This window comes from Rattus norvegicus, chromosome 6 (genome assembly GCF_021556685.1).
Source record: "Rattus norvegicus strain SHRSP/BbbUtx chromosome 6, alternate assembly SHRSP_T2T, whole genome shotgun sequence".
NCBI classification, from domain to species: Eukaryota; Metazoa; Chordata; class Mammalia; order Rodentia; family Muridae; genus Rattus; species Rattus norvegicus.
The window spans coordinates 57,005,227-57,032,500 of NC_141539.1; the positions used below are offsets into that span (position 1 = coordinate 57,005,227).

A 27,274-nucleotide genomic window follows, 5' to 3' on the forward strand; every position below is an offset into this window, starting at 1 on the left:
AGTAAAGAGGGGATATTAAAAGATACAAGAAAGAAAGACCAAGTCACTATTAAAGACATGGTTATTTGACAGAAAACTTTAAAGCCAGCAGAGTCCTGGAGAGATGTACCAAGTTCTCAAAGAGCAAAAGTGTCAAGCCACAACATCGCTCCCAGAAAAGCTATCTATTAAACTGAAGGAGAAATAAAATTAAATCTTTTCAAGGCAGAAAAAGATGATACAAAGGCTCGGAACTACCTCTTTCATGAGGAAGATTATCAAAGGTGGAGAATTAGATGATTTTCCACGGGCATAACAGATTAGATTCGATAATTGGACATGATTCCCAACAGCTCAGACAGATAGGCGAGTACCTAACTTTCACTTTTTGTTTCCAGCTGAAGAAGGAAAATGACTCGGCCAAGAGTTCCAGAGTGCCAACATGCTCCTGACACTTAATAGCTGCTCATCCTGAAGTCACTAGGGGCAGACCGACCTTTCCTCTAGGATGAAGTTGAAGACGACTACCAACTTCCTTAAAGTCAAAGCATCAAAACCAGAACAGCTACAAGAGCACAGCACAGATCTTACAGGAGTGCTGTCCTGGCAAACAAGAGGGCCAACACACAGCGCAACCTGCCTCTAAGCAGCCTGCTGCGCACAACCAAGCTGTACTTTGATTTTTCTTTGACTCCCTCACATGGGCAGGGCTCAGCCTTGTTTTCCACTCTCTGCTGTCCCGCCCATCACTCCCTTCCCATTTAATTCCTTGGCCACCTCAAAAGGACACATGACAGCTGTGTATCTGGGAACTATCCCTCTCACAAGCTCCCACTGGCCAGTTTCCCCCCTAATACTACATTTTTCAAGGCCCATAAGTGTGGTCATAAAGATGAAATGGCTGTCACCCCCACCCCCCATTCAAGAAAATGAACAGAAAATACTTAAAATGGTTCTTAGCCAGGAGCATTTTATCCCTTATTCACTAGTGGTAAATGACTCAGATATGAGTTGGCCAAGAAAAGGGCCGCCTTACCCAGGATCTGAGTTTGAAATGAGTCATCTCACTCCAAACACCAATATATCCTCCAAAATAACTGGCAAGAATTTCCTATAAAAAGAATTTGCCTTTGCTCTTTTCCATCCATTTAACTCCGATTTTTTTTCTAATTTTTCAATTTCCTGTGTGATTACAATATTGCGTTCACAACAAAGGCCCAGGGGCATTGCCTTTATCTTTGCCTGCTGAGCAGGAAGACAATTCTGATAGCAATCCCTGGCCAGTTGCTCCATTCCCTACCCCACCCCCATCTCTCGACCATCTCTTTCATGAAGGTCATACACAAATTAACTGAAACACAGGATCTGGTCCTAGAAGATTTTTTTCTTCTTCTGCTCCTTTGTTGAATGAAATACAAAAACATAGAAAGTAGTTCAAGACAAACCATTTCCCCTCCACAAAAGAAAAACAATCACAATTGGTATAATTTGTCTAAAAAGAATAAACAGACATGAAGCTGGGCTTCCCCTCTGCCTTCCTGCTCATCAAGGCACTGGTGCTCCCTACATGCCATCAGTGGAAGATGAGGGTCACTGTGGACCGAGGCTGGGTTCATTCCTATAGATTATCAGAGCCAAGAACATGATTGACCATGGAATAAGCAAATATGCTTGTAGAGGCGACTCCTGCCAATGGGCCAAGGTTTTTATATTGCTTGGGGTTCACAACATCTCATATTATTGTTAATTATTCCAAGCTTTGCAATTTCATGGGCAGAACTACTTAGATTCACTTCACCCAGGGTGGAATTCACCTCATTTTTCTGTATTAAATGGCTTCTAAAGAATAGCTTTGCTCTTTTATATCCAACACTAACAGATGTTAGTTTCCTCAGTTTTATGGCCCTCAGATGACAGACAACTAACTGGTTTTGGCCTTGGGAATAATTGCAACACCTTTGGATTATGAACTTGGTTCAGTTCTTAGCTGGGAACAGCGGGGAGCTAGTTCATAATATCAAAAATGTAAAATACAGTCTCCCCTTTTCTCCAGATACTGTAAGAGAATGCCTTCTAATTCAGCAATATACCAGTGCTCCCAACATGAGAATCTTCTCCTAAAATACCTATAGCAAAAGAGAACACAGGCATAAAAGTGAAATCTCTTACTCAACCTATCAACAGTTTGGGCTCAAACAAGATGCTAAATGCATTCCACTTGGAGTACCCAGTGCAGGCAAGTGACTCAGATTTTTCACACTTGTGCAGTGGCAGGCAGGCTCTGTGTAATTAGCAGTGTTGTTACTGGTGGAGGGAATTTAAGTTCCTTCTCAGAAGCAACTTAAAAGTGAGGTGAGCCCCGGAGTCTCTGCTGAGTCTTGCCTGACACATGCTCTGAAAAAAGATGTCACCTTGCAATCAGCTGTGGAAAATACCAGTATGACTTTACCACATGCAGTACCCTGGGCACAGTGCACTGTAAGGAAATAATGACCGAAATGGGGTCACCAGGAAGAGAGAATGGGTAGGAAAAATGTACCATCTGAAAATAACTTCTCAAAACATAAGTGAGCAAGCTCTACATGACCCCCCCAATGTATGTACATAGGAAAAGAAATTAAGAAATTCTCTTCTTATAGAATAAAGTCAGACTCAGCTCTCCCAGTTCTTCATTAACATCCTTGTCTTCCTGACAAGTACCTTCCGTCTTTATCCATTTAGACCCTAAGGAGACTCACATATGTATAAAATGGCTGTGCCTGACTAACATCACACACGGCTCCTGCCTTCCTGTGCTCCCTTTGTTATAGCAGAAATTTCAAATGTTGAGAGGAAGAAGTGGAACATCTGGGAAAACAGAGATAAGGAGAAGAAGTTAGGTCCCCAGGCAGTTCTTCCCACAGCAGTCTGCAGTAAATCACCTAACCAGGAGCGATATTTCTCACTCTCCATCTCATCCCCTTTCTCTGGGAACCAAGTCCTCCAGGTCTGTTCTCCCAGGAAGAAGGAAGCAGTTGAGCTCTCCACAACCTGTACCATATACTCTGCCACCTGTGGCTTTGGAGACAACAGGCAGAGGAAGAAGAAGGCAGTGGTGAAGAAGAAGCAGGAAGAAAGTTCCAGAATGCCGGCAAGAAAGCTGGACCTTACTGACCACATTGTCCCCCCATGTTGGATCCATACCTGCCATCTTCCTGAGCAAATGGCTGTTCCACATCTACCGTCAGGGAGGCTAATGCAGAAACGGTCTCTGTCTCCTCTTGCAGCTGAGAAGCAGGCAGAGCACAGCCCCTTGCAACAGCCACCATCTTGATCGACTTCCAATACTTGCCTAGAAAAAGAATCCACATATTTTATAGACATTTTAGTTAGATAGATAGTAATCACAATATGATTACAGGTTCAAGTTCTTACATTATTGAGCTGTAATTTGGTTCTTGAACTGCTGTGATTAAGTCCTTTTCAGGGGATCTAAGAAGGCCAAGTGGTGAAGTACTCATATTCCCAAGCCAAGATCTCTGCCTTGCTTGGAAAACAATAAAGAAAGGAATAATCTATGGCCCAATGAACTTGCTAACAGAATGACAGCTGTCCCTACAACTAAATAATCAGACTCTAGGCAACATGGGAAGCTCTCAAGAGACCTGGAAGTGGGAGTTCTCTTGGAGAAAAATGAACGAAATAGTAATGTTAAAAATTGCTACTTGAGCAATTAACTTTAAAAAATGGAGTTGGAATGTCATAGGAAAAGAAAAGACCAGAGATGCCAGCATGAATTGAACGGCACCTTTGCCAGAACAATCAGGTTTGTTAGTCCTGGATGTTCTTTCATTCTCAACCTCAGGGTGTGTACTAGAACAATAATTCATTTAAAACTTTAATATATGCTCTCGCTGATGTTGGAATTCTTCCATGTGCCTGTCTGGTTCTTTCTTTCATTTCTTTCTTCCTTCCTTCCTTTCTTTCTTCCTTCCTTTCTTCCTATGTTTGGCACAGAGGAGAATGGGAGGAGAGCAGATCATTTCTTGTAGATGTGCCAATTGGACAAATTCTTAGAACAAAGGCAAAGGTTTAACAGCTACTAAGATTAATTTTATTTTATTTATTTATGTTTTTTAATTGCGAAGTGTTAAGTAGTCTCAGAGACTCTTCCCACACTCTAACGAGAAGACTGTGCTGTTTAAAAATTTCTCCATGGGCTCACCAATGAGAAAGGAACTTGGCTTGCTAAGGGGTTGCTTCTTTTAAAACAAAACAAGTATGCCTGTTCTCACCCTACCTATCCAAGGGTACTCACCCTACTCAAAGTCCTAGCCAGAGCAATCAGACAACAAAAGGAGGTCAAAGGGATACAAATTGGAAAGGAAGAAATCAAAATACCACCATTTACAGATGACATGATAGTATATTTAAGTGACCACAAATTCCACCAGAGAACTCCTAAACCTGATAAACAACTTCAGCAAAGTGGCTGGATATAAAATTAACCCATACAAATGAGTAGCCTCCCTCTACTCAAAGGATAAACAGGCTGAAAGAAATTAGGGAAACAACACCCTTCACAATAGTCACAAATATTATAAAATACCTTGGAGTGACTCTACCCAAGAAGTAAAAGATCTGTATGACAAGAACTTCAAGTCTCTGAAGAAATTGAAGATCCCAGAAGATGGAAAGATCTCCCATGCTCATGGGTTGGCAGGATTAATATATTAAAAATGGCCAAAAACAATCTACAGATTCAATGCAATTCCCATCAGAATTCCAACTCATTTCTTCATAGAGTTAGAGGGCAATTTGCAAATTCATTTGGAATAATAAAAAACCCAGGAGAGCAAAAACTATCCTCAACAATAAAAGAACTTCTGTGGGAATCACCATCCCTGACCTCAAGCTGTACTACAGAGCAATAGTGATAAGAACTGTATGGTATTGGCACAGAGACAGGCAGGTAGATCAATGGAATAGAATTGGAGACCCAGAAATGAACCCACACACCTATGGTCACTTGATCTTTGATAAAGGAACTAAAACCATCCAGTGGAAAAAAGACAGCATTTTTAACAAATGGTGCTGGTTCAACTGGAGGTCAGCATGTAGAAGAATGCAAGTTGACCCATTCTTATCTCCTTGTACAAAGCTCAAGTCCAAGTAGATCACAGATCTCCACATTAAACAAGATACACTGAAACTAAAACAAGAGAAAGTGGGGAAGAGCCTCAAATACATAGACACAGGGGAAAATTTCCTGAACAGAACACCAATGGCTTATACTCTAAGACCAACAATCAACAAATGGGGATCTCATAACATTGCAAAGCTTCTGTAAGGCAAAGGACACTGTCATTAGGACAAAACTGCAACCAACAGATTGGGAAATGATCTTTATCAATCCTACATCTGATAGAGGGCTAATATCCAATATATACAAAGAACTCAAGAAGTTAGACTCTAGAGAATCAAATAACCCTATTAAAAATGGGCTACAGAACTAAACAAAGAATTTTCAACTGGGAAATATTGAATGGCTGAGAAATACCTAAAGAAATGTTCAACATCCTTAGTCATCAGGGAAATGCAAATCAAAACAACCCTGAGATTCCACCTCACATCACTGAGAATGGCTAAGATCAAAAACTCAGGTGACAGCAAATGCTGCCGAGGATGTGGAGAAAGAGGAACACTCCTCCATTGTTGGTGGGATTGCAGATGGGTACAACCATTCTGGAAATCAGTCTGGAGGTTCCTCAGAAAATTGGACATAGTACTACCTGAGGTCCCAGCTACCACTCCTGAACATATACCTGAAAGATTCCCCAACATATAACAAGGATACCTGCTCTACTATGTTCATAGCAGCCTCATTTATAATAGCTAGAAACTGGAGAGAACGCAGATGTCCCTCAACAGAGGAATGAATACAGAAAATGTGGTACATTTACACAATGAAATACTACTCAGCTATTAAAAACAATGACTTCATTAAATTCACAGGCAAATGGATGGAATTAGAAAATATCCTGAGTGACATGACCCAATCACACACACACACACACACACACAAAAAACCCCATATATGCCATGCACTCACTGATAAGTGGATATTAGCCCAAAAGCTTGGAATACTCAAGATACAATTCATAGACTACATTAAACTTAAGGAGAAGGAAGGCCAAAGTGTGGATGTGGCAGATCTTCTTAGAAGGGAGAACAAAAATCCTCACAGGATGAAATATGGAGACAAAGTGTGGAGCAGAGACTGAAGGAAAGGCCAACCAGAGACTGCCCCTCCTGTGGAATCCATCCCATATAGGACACCAAACCCAGACAATATTGCTGATGCTAAGAAGTGCATGCTGACAGGAGCTTGATATAGCTGTCTTCTGAGAGGCTCTACCAGAGCCTGACAAATACAGAGGTGGATGTTCACAGCCAACCATCGAATTGAGAATGGGGACCCCAATGGAGGAGTTAGAGAAAGGACGGAAGAAGTTGAAGGGGTTTGCAACCCCATAAGAACAACAACAATATTAACCGACCAGACCCCCTCAGAGCTCCCACGGACTAAACCACCATCCCAAGAGAATACAGGAATAGACCTATGGCTCCATCTTCATATGTATCAGAGGATGGCCTTGTAGGGTATCGACAGGAGGAAAGGCCTTTGGTCCTATGAAGGCTTGATGCCCAGTGTAGGGGAATGTGAGGGCAGGGAGGTGGGAGGGAGGGGGTGGCGAGTGAGGGAGGACCCTCATAGAAGCACAGGGAGAGGGGATGGGATAGCAGGTTTCTGGATGAGAAACTGGAAAAGGGGTAACCTTTAAAATGTAAATTAAAAAATACAATAAAAGAAAAAAGGAAACAAAACAAAACAAAAAGTATTGCTTGAGAGCAGACGGCAGAATCACACTAAACTGCAAAGTAAGCTCACGGCTCTGGATCCAGCTGTGCTTCTGGATATCCTGACCGTGTGTCTAACGGTTACTCAGTTACTCGGATTTTGTCTTTTGTACCTCTGATGTAAGGAAGAGGAGTAAGTCTCTTCATCTACTCTCCACACTATCAAGACCTTCAGAGTAGGTCCCCAGACTGCTATCCTTTGAGTCAACACAATTCGGACCACAGTCTGTTAACTTCTAAGCTTTCAAATCTTACCAAATGGCACATCTGCAAATGGATTCATAATCACAGAAACTTTTGGAAATTAAGGCTGCATCAGATTTCCCTGACTTCACAAATGGGATGACCTTGTCAAGGAGTTCTTTTAGTTGATAACATCAGTTCTGTGGGCTAAAGGCCTCAGAGATTTCAAAGAGTAAGAGAAATAGCATAAATACTTACAGTGACAGCAACATAAGGAAAAGCTGAGAGGGGTAAAAATGATACTTGAGAAAACAAACAAACAAACAAAAACTGGAAACCAAGCAGAACTTGATTGAACTAAATGGAAGAAGGCAGAAAGCCAGCAGAATGAAGGCAGAATGCCCTGGCAGAGGGCACAGAATGTTGAGTCAGTTCTGACAGCTCTGTGGTTTATCGAGGATCATTAACTGCTAGGTACAAGTAGGACACAGGGTGAATATCATGTTTAATGAGTGAGACACTTTGGTAGGCAGGGACTAGTTCACACACTGCCTTAAATAAATCTGATATAGAGAACTGAGCTTTCTTTTTAAACGATTGCTCCAGAGAGATCTTGAAAGACATATTGACAGGTGATATGAGTCCAAACAGGAAAGCCAAGTTCATACCTTGCCAAAGTAGAGACGGGAAGGATGGCTAGAGTCAAGCGAAGATTTGGAATAAGGCTGAGGAGATCCTTGGTGGCTCAGAAAGAAGAGTGCTCCAACCATCAACCATGTCTGGGCTTGCTCTTCTGTATCTATCTTTCAACTTTGAAAGTTATCTCTGATTGACAGTTCCGGTGTAAGTCTTTTTTTTTTTTTTTTCGGAGCTGGGGACTGAACCCAGGACCTTGCGCTTGCTAGGCAAGCGCTCTACCACTGAGCTAAATCCCCAACCCCCGGTGTAAGTCTTAAACTTCTCTATACGACCATGCCACTATTATCTCACCCAAGTCAGAAGTGACACATTCCACCGCCCAGAGAGAGATCTGTATTGAGCCTCACGAGATATCTTATTATGCATTATTTTAGTACATGATATCTATGACGTTAATGTCCCACATACCCACTTGTAGACAATATGCCACATCTACACTATCCAAGGACTCGGCTTTTATTGCCAAATATTATACATTTTTTTAAAGAAGAGAGTTCTTAATCATAAAGGAAACAGGCATATTTACATCTGTCATATGATGAAGAAAGTCAGTATGTAGCAACCTTTCAGGAGAATTGCCGACAATACTGGTCATTTAAATGTCACTACACATCCATCAGTAGCAGGAAGGCCTTAAAGTGGTGAGACATTTTAAGATAGAATCTATCATGTATAAAGTATGCCGCAAAGTGAAGATCCAAGTTTGGCTTTTATTATTCAGAAATAACCCAAAACTTTAAGTTCAATCTAGGCAAAGTCTACCAAAACAAAGGAAATAGTCACTACTAGCAATACAATGATAAGTTTAAATGGAGGCTGGTACAACCCAAACAATGAAATATATAGCTAGCTCAAACCATGTAAATGATGGGTCATGTTTTCACATGATAAGTAGATTTTTTTTCTTCTCGTCAGAAACAGATGTGCAAAAAAATGTTTAATGGCATGGGAATAATTACGTCATTAGCACATAAGAGAAATGAGCTAAGGTTTTGGAGTTCTCAGGAACCGATATTCATAAAGTAAAATAGTAGTAACCTGTCACACTGGGGTGCTCACTCCTATGGCAATAAAACTGGCAGAAGAGAGGAGTTTTCCATTAAATCTGGAGGAACACCATCCCTTTTCAGTCATATCCTTTATCCTTATTCGTTTTTCCCACCATGTAAATCTTGCCACTTTTCAGCACTTAAAAAAAAACCCAAACCATTTAGCCTTCATCATTCTGAATTTTTGTTTAATCTGGCAAGGGGAAAGTGAAGAATGAATCTATAATAAAAGCATAAAGTAGACAGTGGAATGCAGCCAGGCCAGGGCAGGAGGTGGGAAGTGTAGACAGTCTTTTCTGGGTCACAGAGGACGCCAGGAGGGTCTTGCAGGGATTGTGTTCCTGGAGGAAGAGCTAGATTACTCTTGGTACTGGCTAACCAGAATGAACAGGGTGATCTGTGATGGGAATAACCCACTGACCTAGAAGTTTCTCCTATCAGAGCCCATTGTCACTTTGAAACGTCTGGCCCTACCAAGGCTCTCCCTAAACCATTGTGCTGGAAACCTTAGAGCTACTTGGAAATAGATTTGTAGATTTCACTTTCTTGCCATTTGAATGAGGTCCCTTCAGTTTTACACACTGTGTGCTCCTCGGTAGAAGGCTGGTAACTGACTTCAACTATATCAACACTTAGGGTTTGTGAAAGGCCCATCCACTGTAGCTTCTTTTTATTCGCAAGTTCTCCATCGCTTCTTAATACTTGTTAAAAATCCACTCACTATAGCTAAATGGAGAATTAATTTTATGGGGATCAAAAATATTACACTGGTATAAAAATATACTCTTAAAATTTGGCCTATCAATTGAGTGACCAGTTTATGCTTTCATACAAATCGGTACAACTTCGCTATTAATGGGGCAATTTTTTGAGCCTAAAAATGATGAAAATAGAAATCCTAATTCATGAGTCTAAATATTTATTAGCCAACAAATTATTTTTTATGTGGAAGACCTAAAAAGTAGTGTTATTCAAATTTTATATTGACAGTTAAAATTCATTTGAAGAAATAAATGTATGTGAATCATATATATCAAAGAACAATAACCAGTTTCTTTGTTGACAAGCTGAGTATTGACAAATAGCATGAACAGAATGTGGTACTTCACGTAAGAAATGGTGGGTGGGTTTGTGTGTTTGCACGATTGATCCTCAGATGGTAGTGCCATTTCAAGTGGTTTTGAAATTTAGAGTGTTTCTGCAGTGGTCGTGTCAGACTCTATCTCTCTAGAATCCAGGGTCCAAATAAAGTCGTTCTTCTTCAAGTTGTTTTTATCAGAGTATCTTAGTAGAGCGACAGAAAATAACTGACCCAGAATTATACTTCCTAATGACTATTTATGTGCGATACTCAGTTTATAAAGAGCCTCTAAGCAGCCTCTCTCCCTCATATAGTTACTACAAACTAACATTTATGAAGAATATACTTTCTGTTTTGATGGATTATGGAAATTATAGACTCTTCACAATATTGCTTGCAACCTTCTATAGAACTAAATGGTATCGTTAATAACTCTGAAGGTCTTTTGGTTATACTGCTGGCTACATTTACTTTAAAAGATTTACTTTCTAAGCTCTCATTTGTTTAAATGCAATATGTTCATTCTGTTGATACACAGTGGGATATTATTCGTGTTAATTTGCTTGAGATTTTCTGAGTTCTTGGATCTGAGGATTGACATTGTTTCCTTATTGTAAGCACGTCTTTGTTATGTCTTTAAATAGGTTACATCAATGCTACTTTGGAATTGCAACCTTGGACCTGTTAGCCTGAATAAAGCTCCCGTACCACTGACCCGTCTGTCTCTTTCTTCTGACAGGTTGACTTAGTGTTTCTTTAACTTCCTTGTTTCTATCTGATTGTTTGGTTTCCTGTAGTGTAACACCTGCAATACCTGGTGCTGCATTTTCTTTTTGTTTTATCAAAGAAAAATATATAGGATACCAACAAAATCATTAGAATAATGAAAGTAAAAGCCATGGTGAGATTTCACAATGCACCCTCTGTATGCAGAAAGCCCAAAGCTAGAACACCAATCATTGATGAGGGAGGATGCAGGTCTCTTGGAAATTCTTTGCTAGTGGGAATGCAGAAAGACACAGGTACTGTGAACTGTGCAGTGGTTTTTTTGAAAGAGTTTATAATAAAATTTCCACAAGATTGATAAATCCTATTTCCAGGTATTTACTCTAGAGAAATGAAAAACTTGCATTTTCACTGAAATCTGAATAGTCAATGGTTATAGAACTTTATATAGGGTTGCCTGATGCTTTACAGTATGAAAATGGATAAGTAAATTGTGCTTTATCTGGACAATAGGTGCTACTCAACACAATAAATGAACTAGTGATCTATCAGGAAGAGGGATGGGGTCTGAAGGGATTGGACAGTAAAATAAATCAGATGTGAAAGACACATATTTTTATTATTCCATTTATTTATCTTCTGGGAAAGCTGAAAACTTTAGACTAGAGAATAAGTTAATGATTACCATGAATTCAGCGTGGTGGAAGAGATGACTTTATACAGGCATTCTGGGGAGATTTTCAGAGAACTGCTGAGTTAACACTATGATGTCACCATCTCTCTTTTCCTGCATTCGGGTGTAAGACCACCTGCTTTGTCACCCCAACCACTGATATGGAATTTAGAAGAATAAACTATTTCTTTGTTATGCCTTAATGTGTGATCAATTATCTGTTTGCCTATAACTGTCCAGACCAGTGCTTGGGAATATTGAATACAAAACTAAATAAAATATGGGTATTCATACCAAGTAGAATCAAAGAATACCTATTTTGATTGACATATGATTCTGTACATTTACACATAACAATTATCAATATTTAAAGTCATAAGCTCATTTTTAAAAATACATTTTACCATTTATAAATTTCTGACAATAACTAGGGTATGATAAGGAAAGTCCAAATGGAAGACAATGTTGATGTAACTAGTTATATAATAAAGGGCTAGCAGCATGCTGAAAGGAGAGTAAAAAGCTAGCCTAACAAATTTTAAAAATAATTGTTTGACTAAATGGTACTAGGCTAAGGACACAAAGAGGACTCTCTAGTTTGTAGTGTTTCAGATGGTATGGATTAGCAATTCTGAAAGTGCTTCATATGCATATGAGTTAAAAATAGTAGGTATGAGACAGATAAGACCAAGATCTCTCATTTTTAGGGGAAGAGATAACAAAAAGAGCAAGATAAAAGGTGAAAATGAACCATGCAGTGCTGAATTTGGAAATTGGAAATACATTTAACAAATATATATACATATATATGTGTATACATATATGTGTGTGTTCTCTATGTATGTTCTATATATGTGTGATATATAGACAATAAATCCGTCTCTTGGAGACCTGTTTGCTTGGGTCTAGTACTGCAGTTACTTGTGAACTAATCCAGACTTTACATATTCTTAGGTTGTTAAGAGAAATGGGCAGAGCTGTGGCTTTGTAGACTGAAGAGTTGAACGTCAACTCGTTTTAAATGTTCTTACATTACAGCTGTACATAGGACTGAGGGAAGAGAGAACGGGATGGTGAGTGAGAAGGGACAAGGACTTACACACTAGGAGACAGGCCAGAGTCCTAGATGTGCAGGTAAAGCACGGCACGCATGGCCTAGCACAGTCATGTATCCGTCTTTGGCAGAGACTCGGTTGTCAATACTGGTTTATAATTCAGTTTTCAGTCTCCCCTCACATCTGCTAAGGTAATGATAGATGGTCCTCTCTTATCCCGGCCCCACTTAATTCCTTTCTCATTGTTTATTTCTATGTTTTCTTTTGGAAAACAAAAGTAGAGAGGAAGAAGAGGTGTATCATTATTTCAGTAATGTTTTATGAAGTACTGAAGGTGATTGGCCCTTCATCACGCTTTGCTCTTAACATTATGTCATTCATATTTAACCTAAAAATAATACTGGATCACTGCATTTCTCACTTCTGCCTACTCTCCCTAGTGACAGGTGTCCCTGTACTTTGGACTATGAATTTCTCTAAATAGGTTATTCAGTTATTTAAAGTTCATATTTTGTTGAACCCAATGCTCCTGTACCCTGAAGATTTAAGTTGTGAATACTTTCTTCTGGAAGAGAAGTTCACTGGTTTCGTCTAGAAACTAAGAGTTAAATAATTAAACATGTGTTTACAGCCCATTAAATGCCTATCCCACCTTTGCCAGATCCCCAGAGCTTGTGCATACGTTGGGTATCATGTGCTCTCATATCTTACTCTTTCTGTCAGCGTCACTGTCCACTGCCGCTGGGCACACCTCAACTTGCTGTTTTCCTTTCTCTATTCTGCTTACCCTCATCATAAAAGTTCAGTGATATATTAAGATTTATTCTTTTTTTACATATACTAAATCTCTTTGATTTTTTAGGTGGAGCCTGTTAAAGTTTCTGTCTATTACACCTCAAACAGGAAGTTTTGCGGTTCTGATTTTACTTAGGAAATAGGGTAGAGACCAATGAGTCAGTCACAGAGATGCTTAGATGGAATGAAAATGGACTTTAAGATCACAGAGGACAAAATCTTGTTGTTTCCTATTGAAAAGACTTCCAACATGCCGGGCCTTGGGAGGTCTCTAGTGCCTATGGATGGTTTGCATTGCAGAGATATGTGGGGACCAGAGGAAATATATGCAAATACACAGCAAGACTCTTCCCACAGACCTGAAGGTCTAGTGTTTCTGCCTCAGCTAATAGGGTCCTATAGGTGTGAGGAACTCACTTGTTTAGGGACAGCTTAGGACAGTCTCTTCCCCAGACCACTCCTATTGTTAAAGAGGTTTCAGCTTAGACACATACATGGTTTTATTTATTCTTTTGGTTTGATTAGTTTTGAGTTAGAAGAAATGTTAATGAAAGTTTTTGTAACTACAGAGGCAAGTAGAAACAAATAAATTACCAAACCAAGTTCAATCTCTAAGCAGACAGAAGAGTTTTTTTTTACATTTGGGTGCATTTTACTGATGGGACTTTTCCACACAACGGTCAGAGTTTTTCAGTGTTTCAAGAGAATGGCAAATAGAAGTCAGGATCAACTTTAAAAGAGTCACGTGAACGCATTTGACCTGACTGTGTTACAAATGAGTGTAGGTGGGGTTACCAGTGGAAGAAAGCCTAACACTGCTTTTCCTCAATGAAAGTCTGCCTGGCCCAGGCCTCTAACATCAAGGCCTCTGTCTAAAGTCACAGGCTGTATGACAAACCACAGCTCACACCTGACAATAGTCAGGGGTTTAAACTCAGCAGGGCAGGGACTTGAAATTCTGCCAACCCTTGCATTTTTTTCTGATTAGATTTGTTTTACAAGTTTACAAGGGGCTCCAGAGTAGACCCAGAGCTCTGTGGCTCCTAGGAATTTGGCACTTGGGCTTCCAGACCTGACTATGGCCCAACCTCAATTAGGCTGGACAACTAAAATTCCAGTGTCTAAGTCAAAGTGATTTTCTCCCCTAGGTATGTACCTTTGAAACAGATGGGAAGAGGGGGTGGGGTGTGCACACAGAAACTGAAGCAGGACGAGTGAGTTTACCTGAGAGCCAAGGGACACAGTGGCTCAGCAGTAATCCTGAGGAGCAGAGCTGCTGGCCTCATGATCTTGCTTTACCCACTCATTAGCTCTGTGACCCATGGGAACTTAAGTAACCCAATGGCCCTCAATTTCTTTAAAGTGTCAATGAGTTAAGACTCACCTTATCGAGTTGTTGGGAAAAGTTAGTTGTTAGAAGGTATTAGTGAGAGTCTGAGGAGAGCACTGTCAGACAATGAGTACTTAATAACTGGTATTTGAACATTCGCTAATAGCTTACAATATTTGTCTTGTATAAGGAATTTCATTCACTGGCCCTCTATAACTTCACTGTAGAGAATAGATGCGTAGCACAAAGCTAACATTTCTTCAACACTCAAGACTTAGCAAAACTTGTTTGTTTTTTGTTTTTGTTTTTAAGCCCAATTCTCTTCATTTCCTTTCCAGTCCTATAACCTTCACTACTTTCAATTTCATGAGGTAAATATTGATATCTTTTGTTTTCAAAATCAGAAAAAAATCTAAAATTATTTGTCTTCTCCATGCCATCTAATGACTTTATGTTAATTCTATTTTGGAATTGACCCAGTCAATAAGCCCTATATATCTCCTGATCTTGGTATAGGCACAATAAGCTTTTCAGATTTACTTTTTAAAATTTAAATTATGTGTAACTTTGTGTGTATGTCTGCATGTGGGTAAGTGCATTAGAGTACTGATGTCTGAGGAACCTAAATGTATGGAATCCCTTGGAACTAAAGTTAACAGATGCTTTTGAGCTGCCTGTCATTGGTCTTGAAAACTAAACTCAGTTCCTATGGAAGAGCAGCAAGTGCTCTTAACACCCAAACCATCTGTCTAGAACCTGTATAATCTTGTAAATAAAGGCCTGATGATGCTTCATTCTGGCCTGAAACCAAACTTTACATTCCTGAAAGTAGAAAGTCCCTTTACAGCACTGTACCCTCTTACTCTTCTTCCCTGGATCTCAGCAGAATGGAAATGGAGGAAAGAGGTAAAATAAAAACCAGAACAAAAAGGAGAAAATCAAAAGGAAATGGTATGGGACAATTGCTCAGTGGAAATTTTGAGTTTGGGTAGGCACATGGTGTGTAGTCAAGTTGTCAATCAACTACATGATGTACTAAGAACATTTGAAATATGGGGAAATGTCTGTGTTCATGAGCCCTTGAAGTAAAGTATCAAGTGATTCTCTCACAGCAAGTGATATATGCAAATTCCTATTAGATGAGAAACAATGTGAATTTTCTCCTGACTGTCTGATGGAAATGCCTCTTCCCTGGGGAAGGAGAAAGTACAGGATCTCAGGATTGGGAGAGGGCAGCTGGAATGGCATTGCAGCCCAATGAAGACAGTGGTTGGTGCCTTTACAGCAAGTCTTCACTTGCCTTAAAAAGCCATCTTCATTTATTATTCTCCGGGTGTCTTTTGAACTAAGAGACCCGAATGGCTCACCTTCTGACTATCCATTCTCATGCCTGGTCATTGGTGGTTTTTTATTTTGTCAACCAGGTGTCTCCTATTAAAAACAGTGTAAGTAAAATCACCCAAAGTAGCCTTCTTTTGTCATTGCTGATTTATCAGTATCCATGTTTTCTTTTCTAAGGATAGTTTTCAGAACTAGAGGTTGAGCCAGAGTAAGAAACAAAAGGAAACAAAAGGAAACAAAACAAAACAAAAAAGGGAACAGCAAAAACAAACAAACAAAAAAACAAAAACAAAAACAAAAACCCCAAAAAACTTCAGATAAGCGAGAAGAGGTGGGAAACATTCATTCAATGACACATGCACCAAATAGAAAGCAGAAGCAGTTACGTGGAAAAGTAGGTGTCAGACAAACTTGCCTCATTGAGTTGAGCAAAGCCTGTTTCCTTCTTACTTCCCTAAAATACAGAAGTGTATGTGAATCTTGCTCTCCACACTGTACTCAAATACATACTTATTTTTACCATTCTCCTGCATCAAAGAAAATCATCTCCCTTTGCAAATTGGCTTGAAGTTGGGTCTACTTGGAGAGCTACATACACACACTTTGTTGTCCCTTAGTAGCACTCCCCAAGTGTGTTTTTAAAAGCTACGTAACAATAGTAATGTCTTAGTTACTTTTCTCTTGTTGTGATAAGACACCATGAGAGACGCAGCTTATAGAAGAGTTTATTTGGGACGTATGGTTTCAAAGGATGTGTCAGTGACCATAACGGCAAAGAGCATGGCAGCATGCAGACACATATGACATTGAAGCAATAGTAAGAGCTTGAATCTCATCCATAAGAACCAGACTGAGAGAAAGAGCTAACTGGGAATGGCCTGGACTTCTGAAACCTCATTAGCCTGCCCTCAGTGACACACCTCTTCCAACAAGGCCCCCACCTCCAAATCCTTCCTAAACATTTCCACTGACTGAACACCAAGCATCCAAACACATGAGCCTATGGGGCCATTCTTACTCAGACCAAAGCAACAAGGTTTACATGTAAAAGAAACGAGAGTTCATCTTTTATCTATGCGATGCATCTGACATGAACATATGATGAAATTACAAAGACAGTTCCTTCCTCATTTTGACTTGGCAAAATAAGGAATCCTAGCAAAATTCAACAATAGAGGTTGCTTATAGTGGAGAGAAGAGAAAAGTGAGGTTTCAAGGAGAAATTTCCACATTTCTTGTGTAAATATTACTTCTTATCCCCTAACACCCTTCCCCCAGTAGCCCCATTTTAGAAAGCAGTGTGGTGATGTTTGCTCCCGATATTCCTCTTGAAACCCAGGGAAGTGGTTTTCTCAATGATCATATGATTGGTGAATAGAAGAGAGGAGATTAGAGAGGGATTCATATCATTTCAAAATTCACCACTCTGTGTTTTTCAGCTTGTCAGCTCCAAACCACTAGATGGTTGCAGCAGTTTTGAAAAAGAATCCCCAAATCCTTGTGCACACATATATTTTCTTGATCCTAAAATCAAAAAACACTATGATTATCACATAGGAGGTCCACAAAGTCAGTTGTCACTTACAGAGGGTAGTCTTACTAAAAAATTAAATGAGGGGAGATCATGTCTCTATACTTCAACTTCTCATATTTTGGGGTTTCACACATGAAAAATCAGTATCATTTGTTATATGTTTTTTAGAACTTAAAATTATACTCTTTCAAGCCGAATAAAATTTAATTTTTATGGAAAATTCACTTCATGGTTCTCCCATCCTAGTCTCAGGGAAGCTGTTTTCATGGGTCAGCACCACTATATGAAGAACAGTATTAGAAGACCCCGCGTCCTAATGTGCTGTAGAAAGCAGGGGGTATTTCAGGGTCACATAGGTGCTATAAGCTATAAGCATGGGTTTTGGGAAAGCGCGCATGCAAGCACACACACACACACACACACACACACACACACACACGCACGCACGCACGCGCGCACGCACACACACACACACACACACACACACACACACGGCATTCTTCTACTCTGGCCTGACTCCTCCCAGGCAATGTTTGTTGGTTATTACTACTGTGCAATCAAAGGCCAGACTCAGGTCTAAAAACCATGTCTTCCAAGATTGTCTGTGGACAGACACAAAAGTAGTTTGGGTCTTCATAGCAGAACTGACTCATTCTTGTCAATTGTGAATTAGGAAGAAAGGGGTTTGCATGTGTCTTGTTTGCTCTTCTTAATTCCCTTGTATGGTTGTCGGGCATAATTATATTAAGCTACCTTAAAAAAGACTGATGTGGTCTAAATAAAGAAAAATGGAACAAGAGATTACTGGTCAAATGACTAATTTTTTGAAAAAAATACTTGCAAGGTCCTTGTGTACACCAATCATTGCATGAATGATCAGGTTAGATCAAACAAGCAAAAATATCACTGACACAGTTGGTGCTGTGAATGGATATAGATCTAAATAAGCATATGATGGGGCTTCCTCTTTAAGACTGAACACTATTCCTTTGTCTTGACACATCACATTTTTTATCCATTCTTTCATTGATAAACATTCAGGTTTTGCTCCTATTGCTTGGCTTTTCTGAATAGTGTTGTGATGAATACTTAAATGCTAATATTTTTAGCTCCTTTAAAGATGTTTTTTGATAATATTCAGAAGACAGGTGACTGGATTATATATATGGTGATTTTACTCTCAACTTTTAGAGGACAAAGGAAACTTTTTAAAGTATATTGCCAGCCATACTACTCATTTCTTTGCAAAGACAGTTGACCCTTATACGCCATTCATTATCATGACATAGAAGTAGCCTATAATCTAAGGGGGGTGGGTGTGTTCCACCTGTCAAGATAAATGAACGCCCTTCTGCATGTCCTTTTCGACTTCAGCCAAATGAACAGTCTAAGCAAGGATAGGACCACAGGGATGATCCTGCTGCAAAACGCACACAAAAAGCATGTGGCCAGGCAGAGGGCCAATGCTAATCAAAGCATCCAGCACCTGCATACCCTCAGCTGGGGGTTCAGTTCTCAAAAAGAAATCTACAGAAGACCTGTCATCGCCTTGCTGTGTGCCTTGGGAAAGGACTCTCTAGGAACGTGCCTGAATGTTTCCCACATGCTAAAGCCCACTTCCCAACACTTACACAGCTTAAAAGTGCAGCACAGAATCCTTCAGAACCTGGGCTCGGAGGTGGGCTAAGCTCAAGCACTTCCTTGAGCTGAAAGGAGGACCCTTGTGGTACTTGGAGACACATGTGAAGAATGGCGCATATGTTAAAAGAAAGGCTACTTTTGTGGACCATTTCCTAGGAGTGAGGTCCATGGCCTCAGAAGGACCTCATGTTTGGATCACTTTTCTGCTGTGAGTTTCTCAAAATTCTTAACAAAGTTCTAACAAGGAAGGAGTCCCATGTTTCCTCCCACTGCCTTCTTATCTCTGTTAGTTCAAAAGCTATGTAGCTACGCTTGATTATTTTCCAGGCAGAACCAGAAATGAAGAACTTGGTCAAAGTATGCATAGTACTCCAGGACAGTTGACATGAAAAAAGTGAGATATGCATCAGAGAGAAGTAAAAGAATACAATGATCTTTTGTAAGGAACTTGAGTATTTTCCATAGAACTTGAAGCTCATCATTTTCACTCCCCTAGTCAATATGAAGTTTCACACTCTAAAATACCCACTTCGTTTTGCTGTTCCATGGACTTTCCCCATTTTCTTCTCATTTTTTTTAGTCTGAAAGAGCAGCTTAAAAGATGCATACACTTGGAACCAAGAGAAATGCAGACCAGTGTCAGAGCCCAGAGCTGAAGGACTGTGTCTGTACTGATTTTCTCCTGTCCCCATGTGTGTCAGAAGTCACTTCCAGAGTTGTATCTATCTGTCTATCTCTCTGTCCCTTCACTACCTTGTCCTACCACCATTCATCCTCTTCCAAACCACAATTGGAATTTGAAGTTGGGTGATACTTCTACTACTCTTTCCTAGAAGTTGTTTTTTCAAACAGAACTTCATTACAGAACTGGTTATATTACTTGCAGGGTCCAGGACAAAAGGGAGACTACTTTATTCAGAAACTTTCTAAGAATTTTAAAGCAGCGACAGTAAGAGTAGTGACTCACATATTGACCACCCTAGCATGGGATCTGCATGTCCACAGGCCAAAGGACCATGAAGCCCAATCTTCCATGGCCAGACTATGAAATAGATGCTTTATTTAAGCAATCCTTTTTAAGTAGCTCGGCTAGCATGACCTAACACTAAGAACAGCCCCCGTGAAACTAGGAATATGTTCCTCTTCCTAGAGATGCATCACATGTGAATTCATGAGTAGAACCAGTTTGGATAGATGAAGAGAGAGAGCCTGGTTCCTAGACACAGCATGGGGCTCTTCATTAGAAATTGGTTGAAGCATTGGTTTATTATGACATTGAAAAATGTGACTCCATTTCACCTACTCAAACCTACCTACTCTCAAGTTCTAGGCTTCCATTTCACCTACTCAAACCTACCTACTCTCAAGTTCTAGGCTTCCATTTACCTCAAGCCTCCACTCTGAGGAAGAAGGAAGCTGCTTCTTTGTCATTGCCTCAGTGATTCCAGAGAACATGGAGTCAGAGTTAGACTTTTTATTTCTATTTTATTCATCAACTTAAAATCCTTGCAGCCAGAACCTCCTCTACCTTCTCTTCTGTTGTCTTCTTCTTCCTCCTGCTTCTCCTAACCTCTGTGTCTTGACAACTATCCAGCACAAAACAAAGCCATTGCTAAATGCTGAAAACACACAGGAAGTGTTTCCTGTGAGCACTCTGTGTATAACGGCAAAAGAATCCTTGGAACAAAACCTTGGCACACATGAAGACCAAGCTCTCTTTATAGTGCAAGAGCCTGTACTGGGACATTGGATCAGAACATGAGAGGAAAGTCTTAGACCATCCAAAGAGTCCTTCTGAGGGATCTGGAAGGGCACTCACTGGGTCCTTCTGGTCAACCCTCAAAACAAGAGTCACAGTCCTGAGCAGATTGTCTACCAGAGCAGATGGGCATGCCCAAACTTGTGTTTGGAGGCAGTCGATTCCTATACCTTAGCTTTCATCCAGTATCTTTGCTCTCTGATATTTAAATATTTGTTTTTCTGTTCTCTCAAAGTCTTTAAAATGTACCACTTATTCCACGGTTATATGTAGTCAATAAGCATTCAGTGGATGCCTATAGCCTCCATTCCAGGCATGTGTGAGATGTCAGGGGAGGTTTATTCGGGTTTGTGTATGACATCATTGGCATCAAAAGAATGAGAATGTAACCATCCTTTTCATAATCACACCTCACACTCTCGCCTCCTGGTTGCCACTGTGCAAGAGAAGACAGGGACTCTTAACTATGGCAAAGGTTTTCAGTGGTGTGGAAAGCTATTTGTGTGTGTGTGTGTGTGTGTGTGTGTGTGTGTGTGTGTGTGTGTGTGTGATCATCCTTAGAACCCACTTTTACCATTATGCCTTCCTCTTTGTGATAACATTCAGGTCAATCTATTGTGGGGGATGCTGACATCTGTGAAGGTAATTGCCTAATAAAAAGTTCACCTTACCATGTTCGCCGGAGCAGGGCTTGGTCATGAAGATAACTCCTCATTAATTTTCCTTCTTTGCCAAACTTAAGCCAGGACATAATTGGTAAATCCCAACACATTTAGGAGACAACTCACTCTTAGTTAAAACTGTACTGCACAATCCAATTTTCCAAATGTATCTCATTTTCATTGCTCCGTGGTTGAAATAATTTTAAGTGCATAGAAAGCACGAGAAGAACTAGATTATAAGACTAGCTTCTCAGTTTTGACATCAGATAAGACTAACACAAAGTAAAGCAAATAATTCAATAAAAATCCATGTGCAAATTAAAATAATTATGTTTGTGCTTTGATTATCTATATAATCTCAACGAGTTTGACCTAGTGAAAGGTGAAGAAGAGACTGAAGACATACTTTGGATTTCAATGGTCTTCTGTAAAGAAGCGGCTGCATTCGTATTCACAGACTGGTGGAGAACATCTTCCTCAAGAGACCCGGGCTGCAAGAACAGGAGAGACCATGGCAGAATGTGAGACCTCACAGAGCATAGCACAGAAGCAAAGCGAGTGAACAAGCTCATCCTCAGTGGCCTGTTCCAAGAACTGCTTAACATTTTGCTGACATCAGGTCCCCAGGTGTAGTCGGTTATATTTTATGTCTTGTATCCATATAATTAAATTCCAAGGAGCTTTTCTATTGGTCTCAAGATTAATGTATGGAGACCCTGAATCAGGTGCACATCTGTGTCTTAGTCATTTAAACTCTGAGTTATTTGTATAATTTCTGTAGGTTCCTCACAAACCAAATTCCATCACAACAGTATCAGCAGCTGAGGCCATGCGCCATCTCTCAGGGAACTTGTGTCAGATGGACAGTCTCTTCTATTAGTCACATTCCAGCAGTGCTTTTACATTTAATTGTCTTACACATTACATACTTCCTGGTTGAAAGTCAGGAGACATTTGTTCCTTGAATAAAGTAGCAGCAAAAACTATAGTAAAGAAGTCAGGAAAAGAACAGCATAGCTCCATTTAACTTCTACTTTATTCAAAACCACAATCATGTGAGCCTCAAGCCCGGGACAAATTCCTTCTGTGCAAATCTATCATGATCTTGTGGAATTACACCGATTTTTTTATGGAGGAATCTGGCAAACATTGCCAGAAATGCAGTAGAACTTCTGATAATTAAATGGAGCCCCTCTATTAGAATCACGCCTGATGATGCAGATCTTAGACACATGACTCTGAGTGTACTGTGGGGTGTTATAGTTGCAAAGAAAATAACCATCTCGTTTTGGGGACACAGAAAGCAAGCAAATAACACTAGCAAGACAGCAAACCCTAAAAAGCCGTTTTCCTAGAAAATTCAAGTTAATAATCTAAATAAGACGTGGACATGGTTAAACACAGTGGCATGTCCAGGAACTGCTGCCATTAGACGTACCAAAGAATAAACTCATCCAAGTTTCTTCATCTGGAGGAAGAAAAAAAAACCCTAAGTGATTATAAATCTCCACAACATATGTGAGTGAATCTCACCCCCAGGGTCTCCCTGAGTTGATTATTCTATACTTCAATCATGGTATTGAAAACAATAGCACCTTTCTTCCAGATGCCACAGGATAACAGAGTAGCTCAGGGATATTTATACATGAGTAAATTCGCTAAATATAACTTGGTAGAGTGTTTTTCTTAGCTGCCAAAGAAAATGCTTTAAAACATCAAAAGGTCTGTGTGCAATACAGTTTAGTGAGGGAGAAAATACCACTGTGCCTAAGTCAATGTCGAGGAAAGGTTGTGAAATGCTTAAATTTGGTTAAAATCATTTTTTTTTTAAAAAGTAGGACTTCAGATTGTATCTGTAAGGATATATTATACTGGTACCGCCTCTCCTCTCAGAGGCAAGATTGAATCATAAGCTGAAGGTCCCTTGGAAGATGCCTTCTGAGGGATTAGAAAGGGTTGAGGGAGCCACTTTGCTTATATACAAACTTTCCTCCCATTCACTGCTTTCTCAGAGCCTAGAGAGAAATAGTTTTCATAGCAATAATACATTTCGAAGAACCACTTTATGCTAGAACTTATACTCAACATTGGCACAGCTAGCTCTTTCAAAAACCTTCCTGAGACTTCAGATAAAATCTGCTGATAAATGGAACTGTGCTGGAGAGGGAGAGAAAACTAGAGACAGATTGCAAGTGTAAAAGTCCTGATTCTGCAACTGGAGCACCCTGAGGTCTGTGGCTTGTTTTTAAGTCCTGGGTAATATAGAAAGTATATGTGGTGCGGCATGTTGAGTATGAAAACACAAACACATCTAAACCCGCAATTTGGAGTCTTCAGTTCAATGCCACGAAGTTGTGCCTACTTGTAAAAGCAACTCAGAGAATTAGGGAAATTAAATTGATCATTTAAGCCTCTCAAACCATTTCCTCGCGTGTTTTGGGTGAATGTCATTTGAAAGTTTAACCTTCAGTAAATTGCACCAATTTGCTTCATTTTGAGTGTGTGCACAGACAGGGTTAGATTCAGAGTGTTCGCACAATGTGGGCTCTTTATTTTCATCCAGTAACTCTGCAGAGAAGGCAATGGGCAGGAGCCTCTCCACTGGCAAGAAAGCAAGCAGCATTTATGGGCTGTTTTCCTAAAATTAAAACCTTGTATGGAGGGACCACAGAATTGAGTTGTGTATTTTAGGGAATTTGTTGACTCAATCATTCAGAATTATGGGCACTCAAACCATCTGATTGAAGCATCCGCTTGATAAATATTTATGAATATTGGTCATTATTGGTAATCTAATAACTGAGTAATGAAATAATACTAAGTAAATAGTAATTTTTAATAAATTTGGAGCAAACATGGAATACACGGCAAAGCTATGTTAAGTAGTTTGGCCAAGAAGATGTAGCAAAAAATATTAGCTATTGAGACTAGTCAGAATTAGTAAGATATAAAAAAGCTATCTAATCAAACAGATCACTTTTGCGTGCAAAATGTTTCAGAAAGATAAAGCAGATCCAAATGCAAGGAGTCTTATACACCCATTATGCTGCCTGTCAAGGAAGATCATTAAATAATGATAATTTTTATAGAGTTATTAAGATCAATTATATAATTTGACTACGACTTACAAGCACACAATGCTAGTTATCATCTTTGCTATGTGTAAGATATAATCATAACCATTCCTTACATAAATTTAGGCTCAGTGATAGAGCCTATGTTGATACAGTTTTGGCATAAAATTGAGGTATTGTGCAGATAAAACTAAGGTGCTTGTTTCACCTGCCATCACATGAGCTTCAAAAACTGAAGCCATTTTAAAACATCACCTACAGGCAGCTAACTAGTGACCAAGGGAGACTTAGAGGCGATGGACTTGAGAGGCTGAGAGGGGTAGGTGGGTGGAGGGTTAGGGGTGGTGTCTGAGGGAAAATGGGAAAGGTTGGATAGAGGAGGGGGAAATAATTTGATTTATAGTTTAAAATAAATTGATAAAAATTCAAAATGAAAAAATAAAAATGTTTTAAAAGCAATAGCAGGTATACAAATAGAATGAAAATTTTAAAAGTACAAAAGTTAACTTTTAGCCCAATTTGGTACAAGTGAAATCTTTACAATGGAGAACATTAAAACCATAAACATGGATTTAGGTGAATACTTGTTAATATGTCTAAAAATATTTTATGTTTTAATATTCAGGCTCATGACTTGGAATTATTCTAGTCATTCTGCACATTTGATGATATATTTATAAATTATCTGTGTGTTTATTTATTTTCAATTTTTTTTATGTCTGACCTTAGTAAAACTTGGTCTGACCCTTCATTCGAGAGCCTTCTATATTAGTCTCCCACCCTTGGCGTTACAGGCATGTGCCACCACACGCAGATCTAAATTTATTTTCAAAATCTTTTGTAGGTAAATTTAGCTTTTAGAGACTTCTAAAGATCACGTGGAATTTTTATCAGATGGAAGACCCCATCCAGATTCTCCTCATGTTGACTAGTTACATAAAATCTGTTTATATTTCTATTTTGTTCCCTTTCTATTCTTGGTATAAAAAGAGAGTTGATTTTTACCAACTTCTTAAGTGAATTTTAAATTATCACAGATTTTCGTTAACTTTTAATTAACACTCACCTTGTTAAACTTAATTATGAATCCGATTTTAATAAAAATAGTTTAATAGATTTGCTGCATACACAATCATATATAATAACAAGATATTTCTCATTCATCTTCAGTCTGTATAGTCCTTTTGTTACCTCATTATACTATCTAACTCCCACACAGTACTGTTGAAATGAAGAGTGAGAATGCTGGACATTTTTTATGTCAGAAAAAAGTTTTTTATATCACATCATTGAAACACAACTTTTAAAAAGTTCATGTCTAGGGGTTGGGGATTTAGCTCAGTGGTAGAGTGCTTGCCTAGCAAGCACAAGGCCCTGGGTTCGGTCCCCAGCTCTGGAAACAAAAAAGTTCATGTCTAGTAAACATAGTATAATTATAAATAAACTATACTAGTCTCCTAAAAATTTTCTTTTATAAAATGTAATACTTATAATGGTAAAAATGAATAGGCTACCATTAAGAGCAGTGAGAAAGGGGACTCTCACAAGCATGACATTCAGAAAATGTGTATATACAAAAGAAAATATATAGTTATAATACTTAATATTTATAAAGTTTATACATGGGAATTTTAAATATAGTGTTAGAAACCCCAAAATCCTCACTTTTGGAAGGGAGAGAATCGTCTGGATCATCAGGAACTTAGATTATCTTTGACCAATTAACAGCTATTCATGTGATGTTCTTGTGATACTTCATTGATTGTTCACATTTGTGCAGAGTTCTATATGTGTAACATTTTACTCTTTAAAAACAACTTCATAAATATAAACCTTCCTCCAGAAACTTAACAATAGAACGGCTGTCTGACATAGGCAAGCAGGGACACAGACTGAATGCCTGTGCCTTTGTGCAATGATGCTCCTGGGAAACGGTGAGAAAGTCATGCTGCAACAATGTTACGCTCTTCGATACAGACCTTAAGTTCACTGGCAAAGAAAACTGAATGTCTGCCTACAACATTCAAACAACCCAGATGAGGTCCAAAAAGTGTTCAGATGCAAGGATCAAAGGGATTATGGAAAAATGTGACGGCCAAGACCAAGAGGACAAGGGAGGCAAATCAGGAAACACACTTGATCTTCCATGATGATGAGCTATTCAGTATCAATTCCCCAGTGAGGAGGGATTGATACTTAAATTCCCCTCTCTCATCTAAATAATTGCCCAAGAATGACTGCAATTAGTTGTATATGTTTACTTTGATTGCATAAGTAAATCTGGTTATAATTTTATCCATACTGTGAACGATGAGTCAGTCATTTTAAAAATAGCCATTGTTACTTGTTTGAAGCCATTTATAGTTTTCACCTAATAGAGTTGGAGGGGGTGAAATCAGAGTGGATTCTGTTGACAATCAATTCAATAGACTGGCAGGCTATTAGTATTATGCTTAACTCTCTCCTCTGAGTGGATAATCGAGGATGACACCAATACAGCACTGAAGCAACATCTCTGAACATCAGCAGAGCCTATCAAGTCTTGTAGGAATGACGGTAGAACCAAGAAGAAAAGGAGGAGCAGGTGTGGCCATTCAGTTTTTGATGCCAAGAGTATTCCTCAACATGGCAGGAACCAACAGGGACTAGACTGAGATTAGTGATGGCTAACTTTTATGTTTAAGTTTTGATCTACATATTTTTTATTTTTGGTGAGGTTTTCCTATATAGCTCAGGCCAGACTCAAACTTGTTGTAATTTTCTTCCCTCTGCTTCCTGATTACAGAGTTGACA

General features: G+C 39.3%; 1 protein-coding gene across 9 annotated transcripts in view; it reads right to left on the reverse strand.

The window, feature by feature from the left end:
• The window catches only part of Hdac9 (histone deacetylase 9), an 863,837-nt gene that overhangs the window by 15,826 nt on the left and 820,737 nt on the right, over positions 1 to 27,274 (reverse strand). For all 9 annotated transcript variants that reach the window (NM_001443943.1, XM_087554679.1, XM_087554684.1 and 6 more), the window contains 2 exon segments: positions 3,163 to 3,310; positions 21,814 to 21,898. In NM_001443943.1, coding sequence (NP_001430872.1) covers positions 3,163 to 3,310; positions 21,814 to 21,898 — 233 coding nt within the window.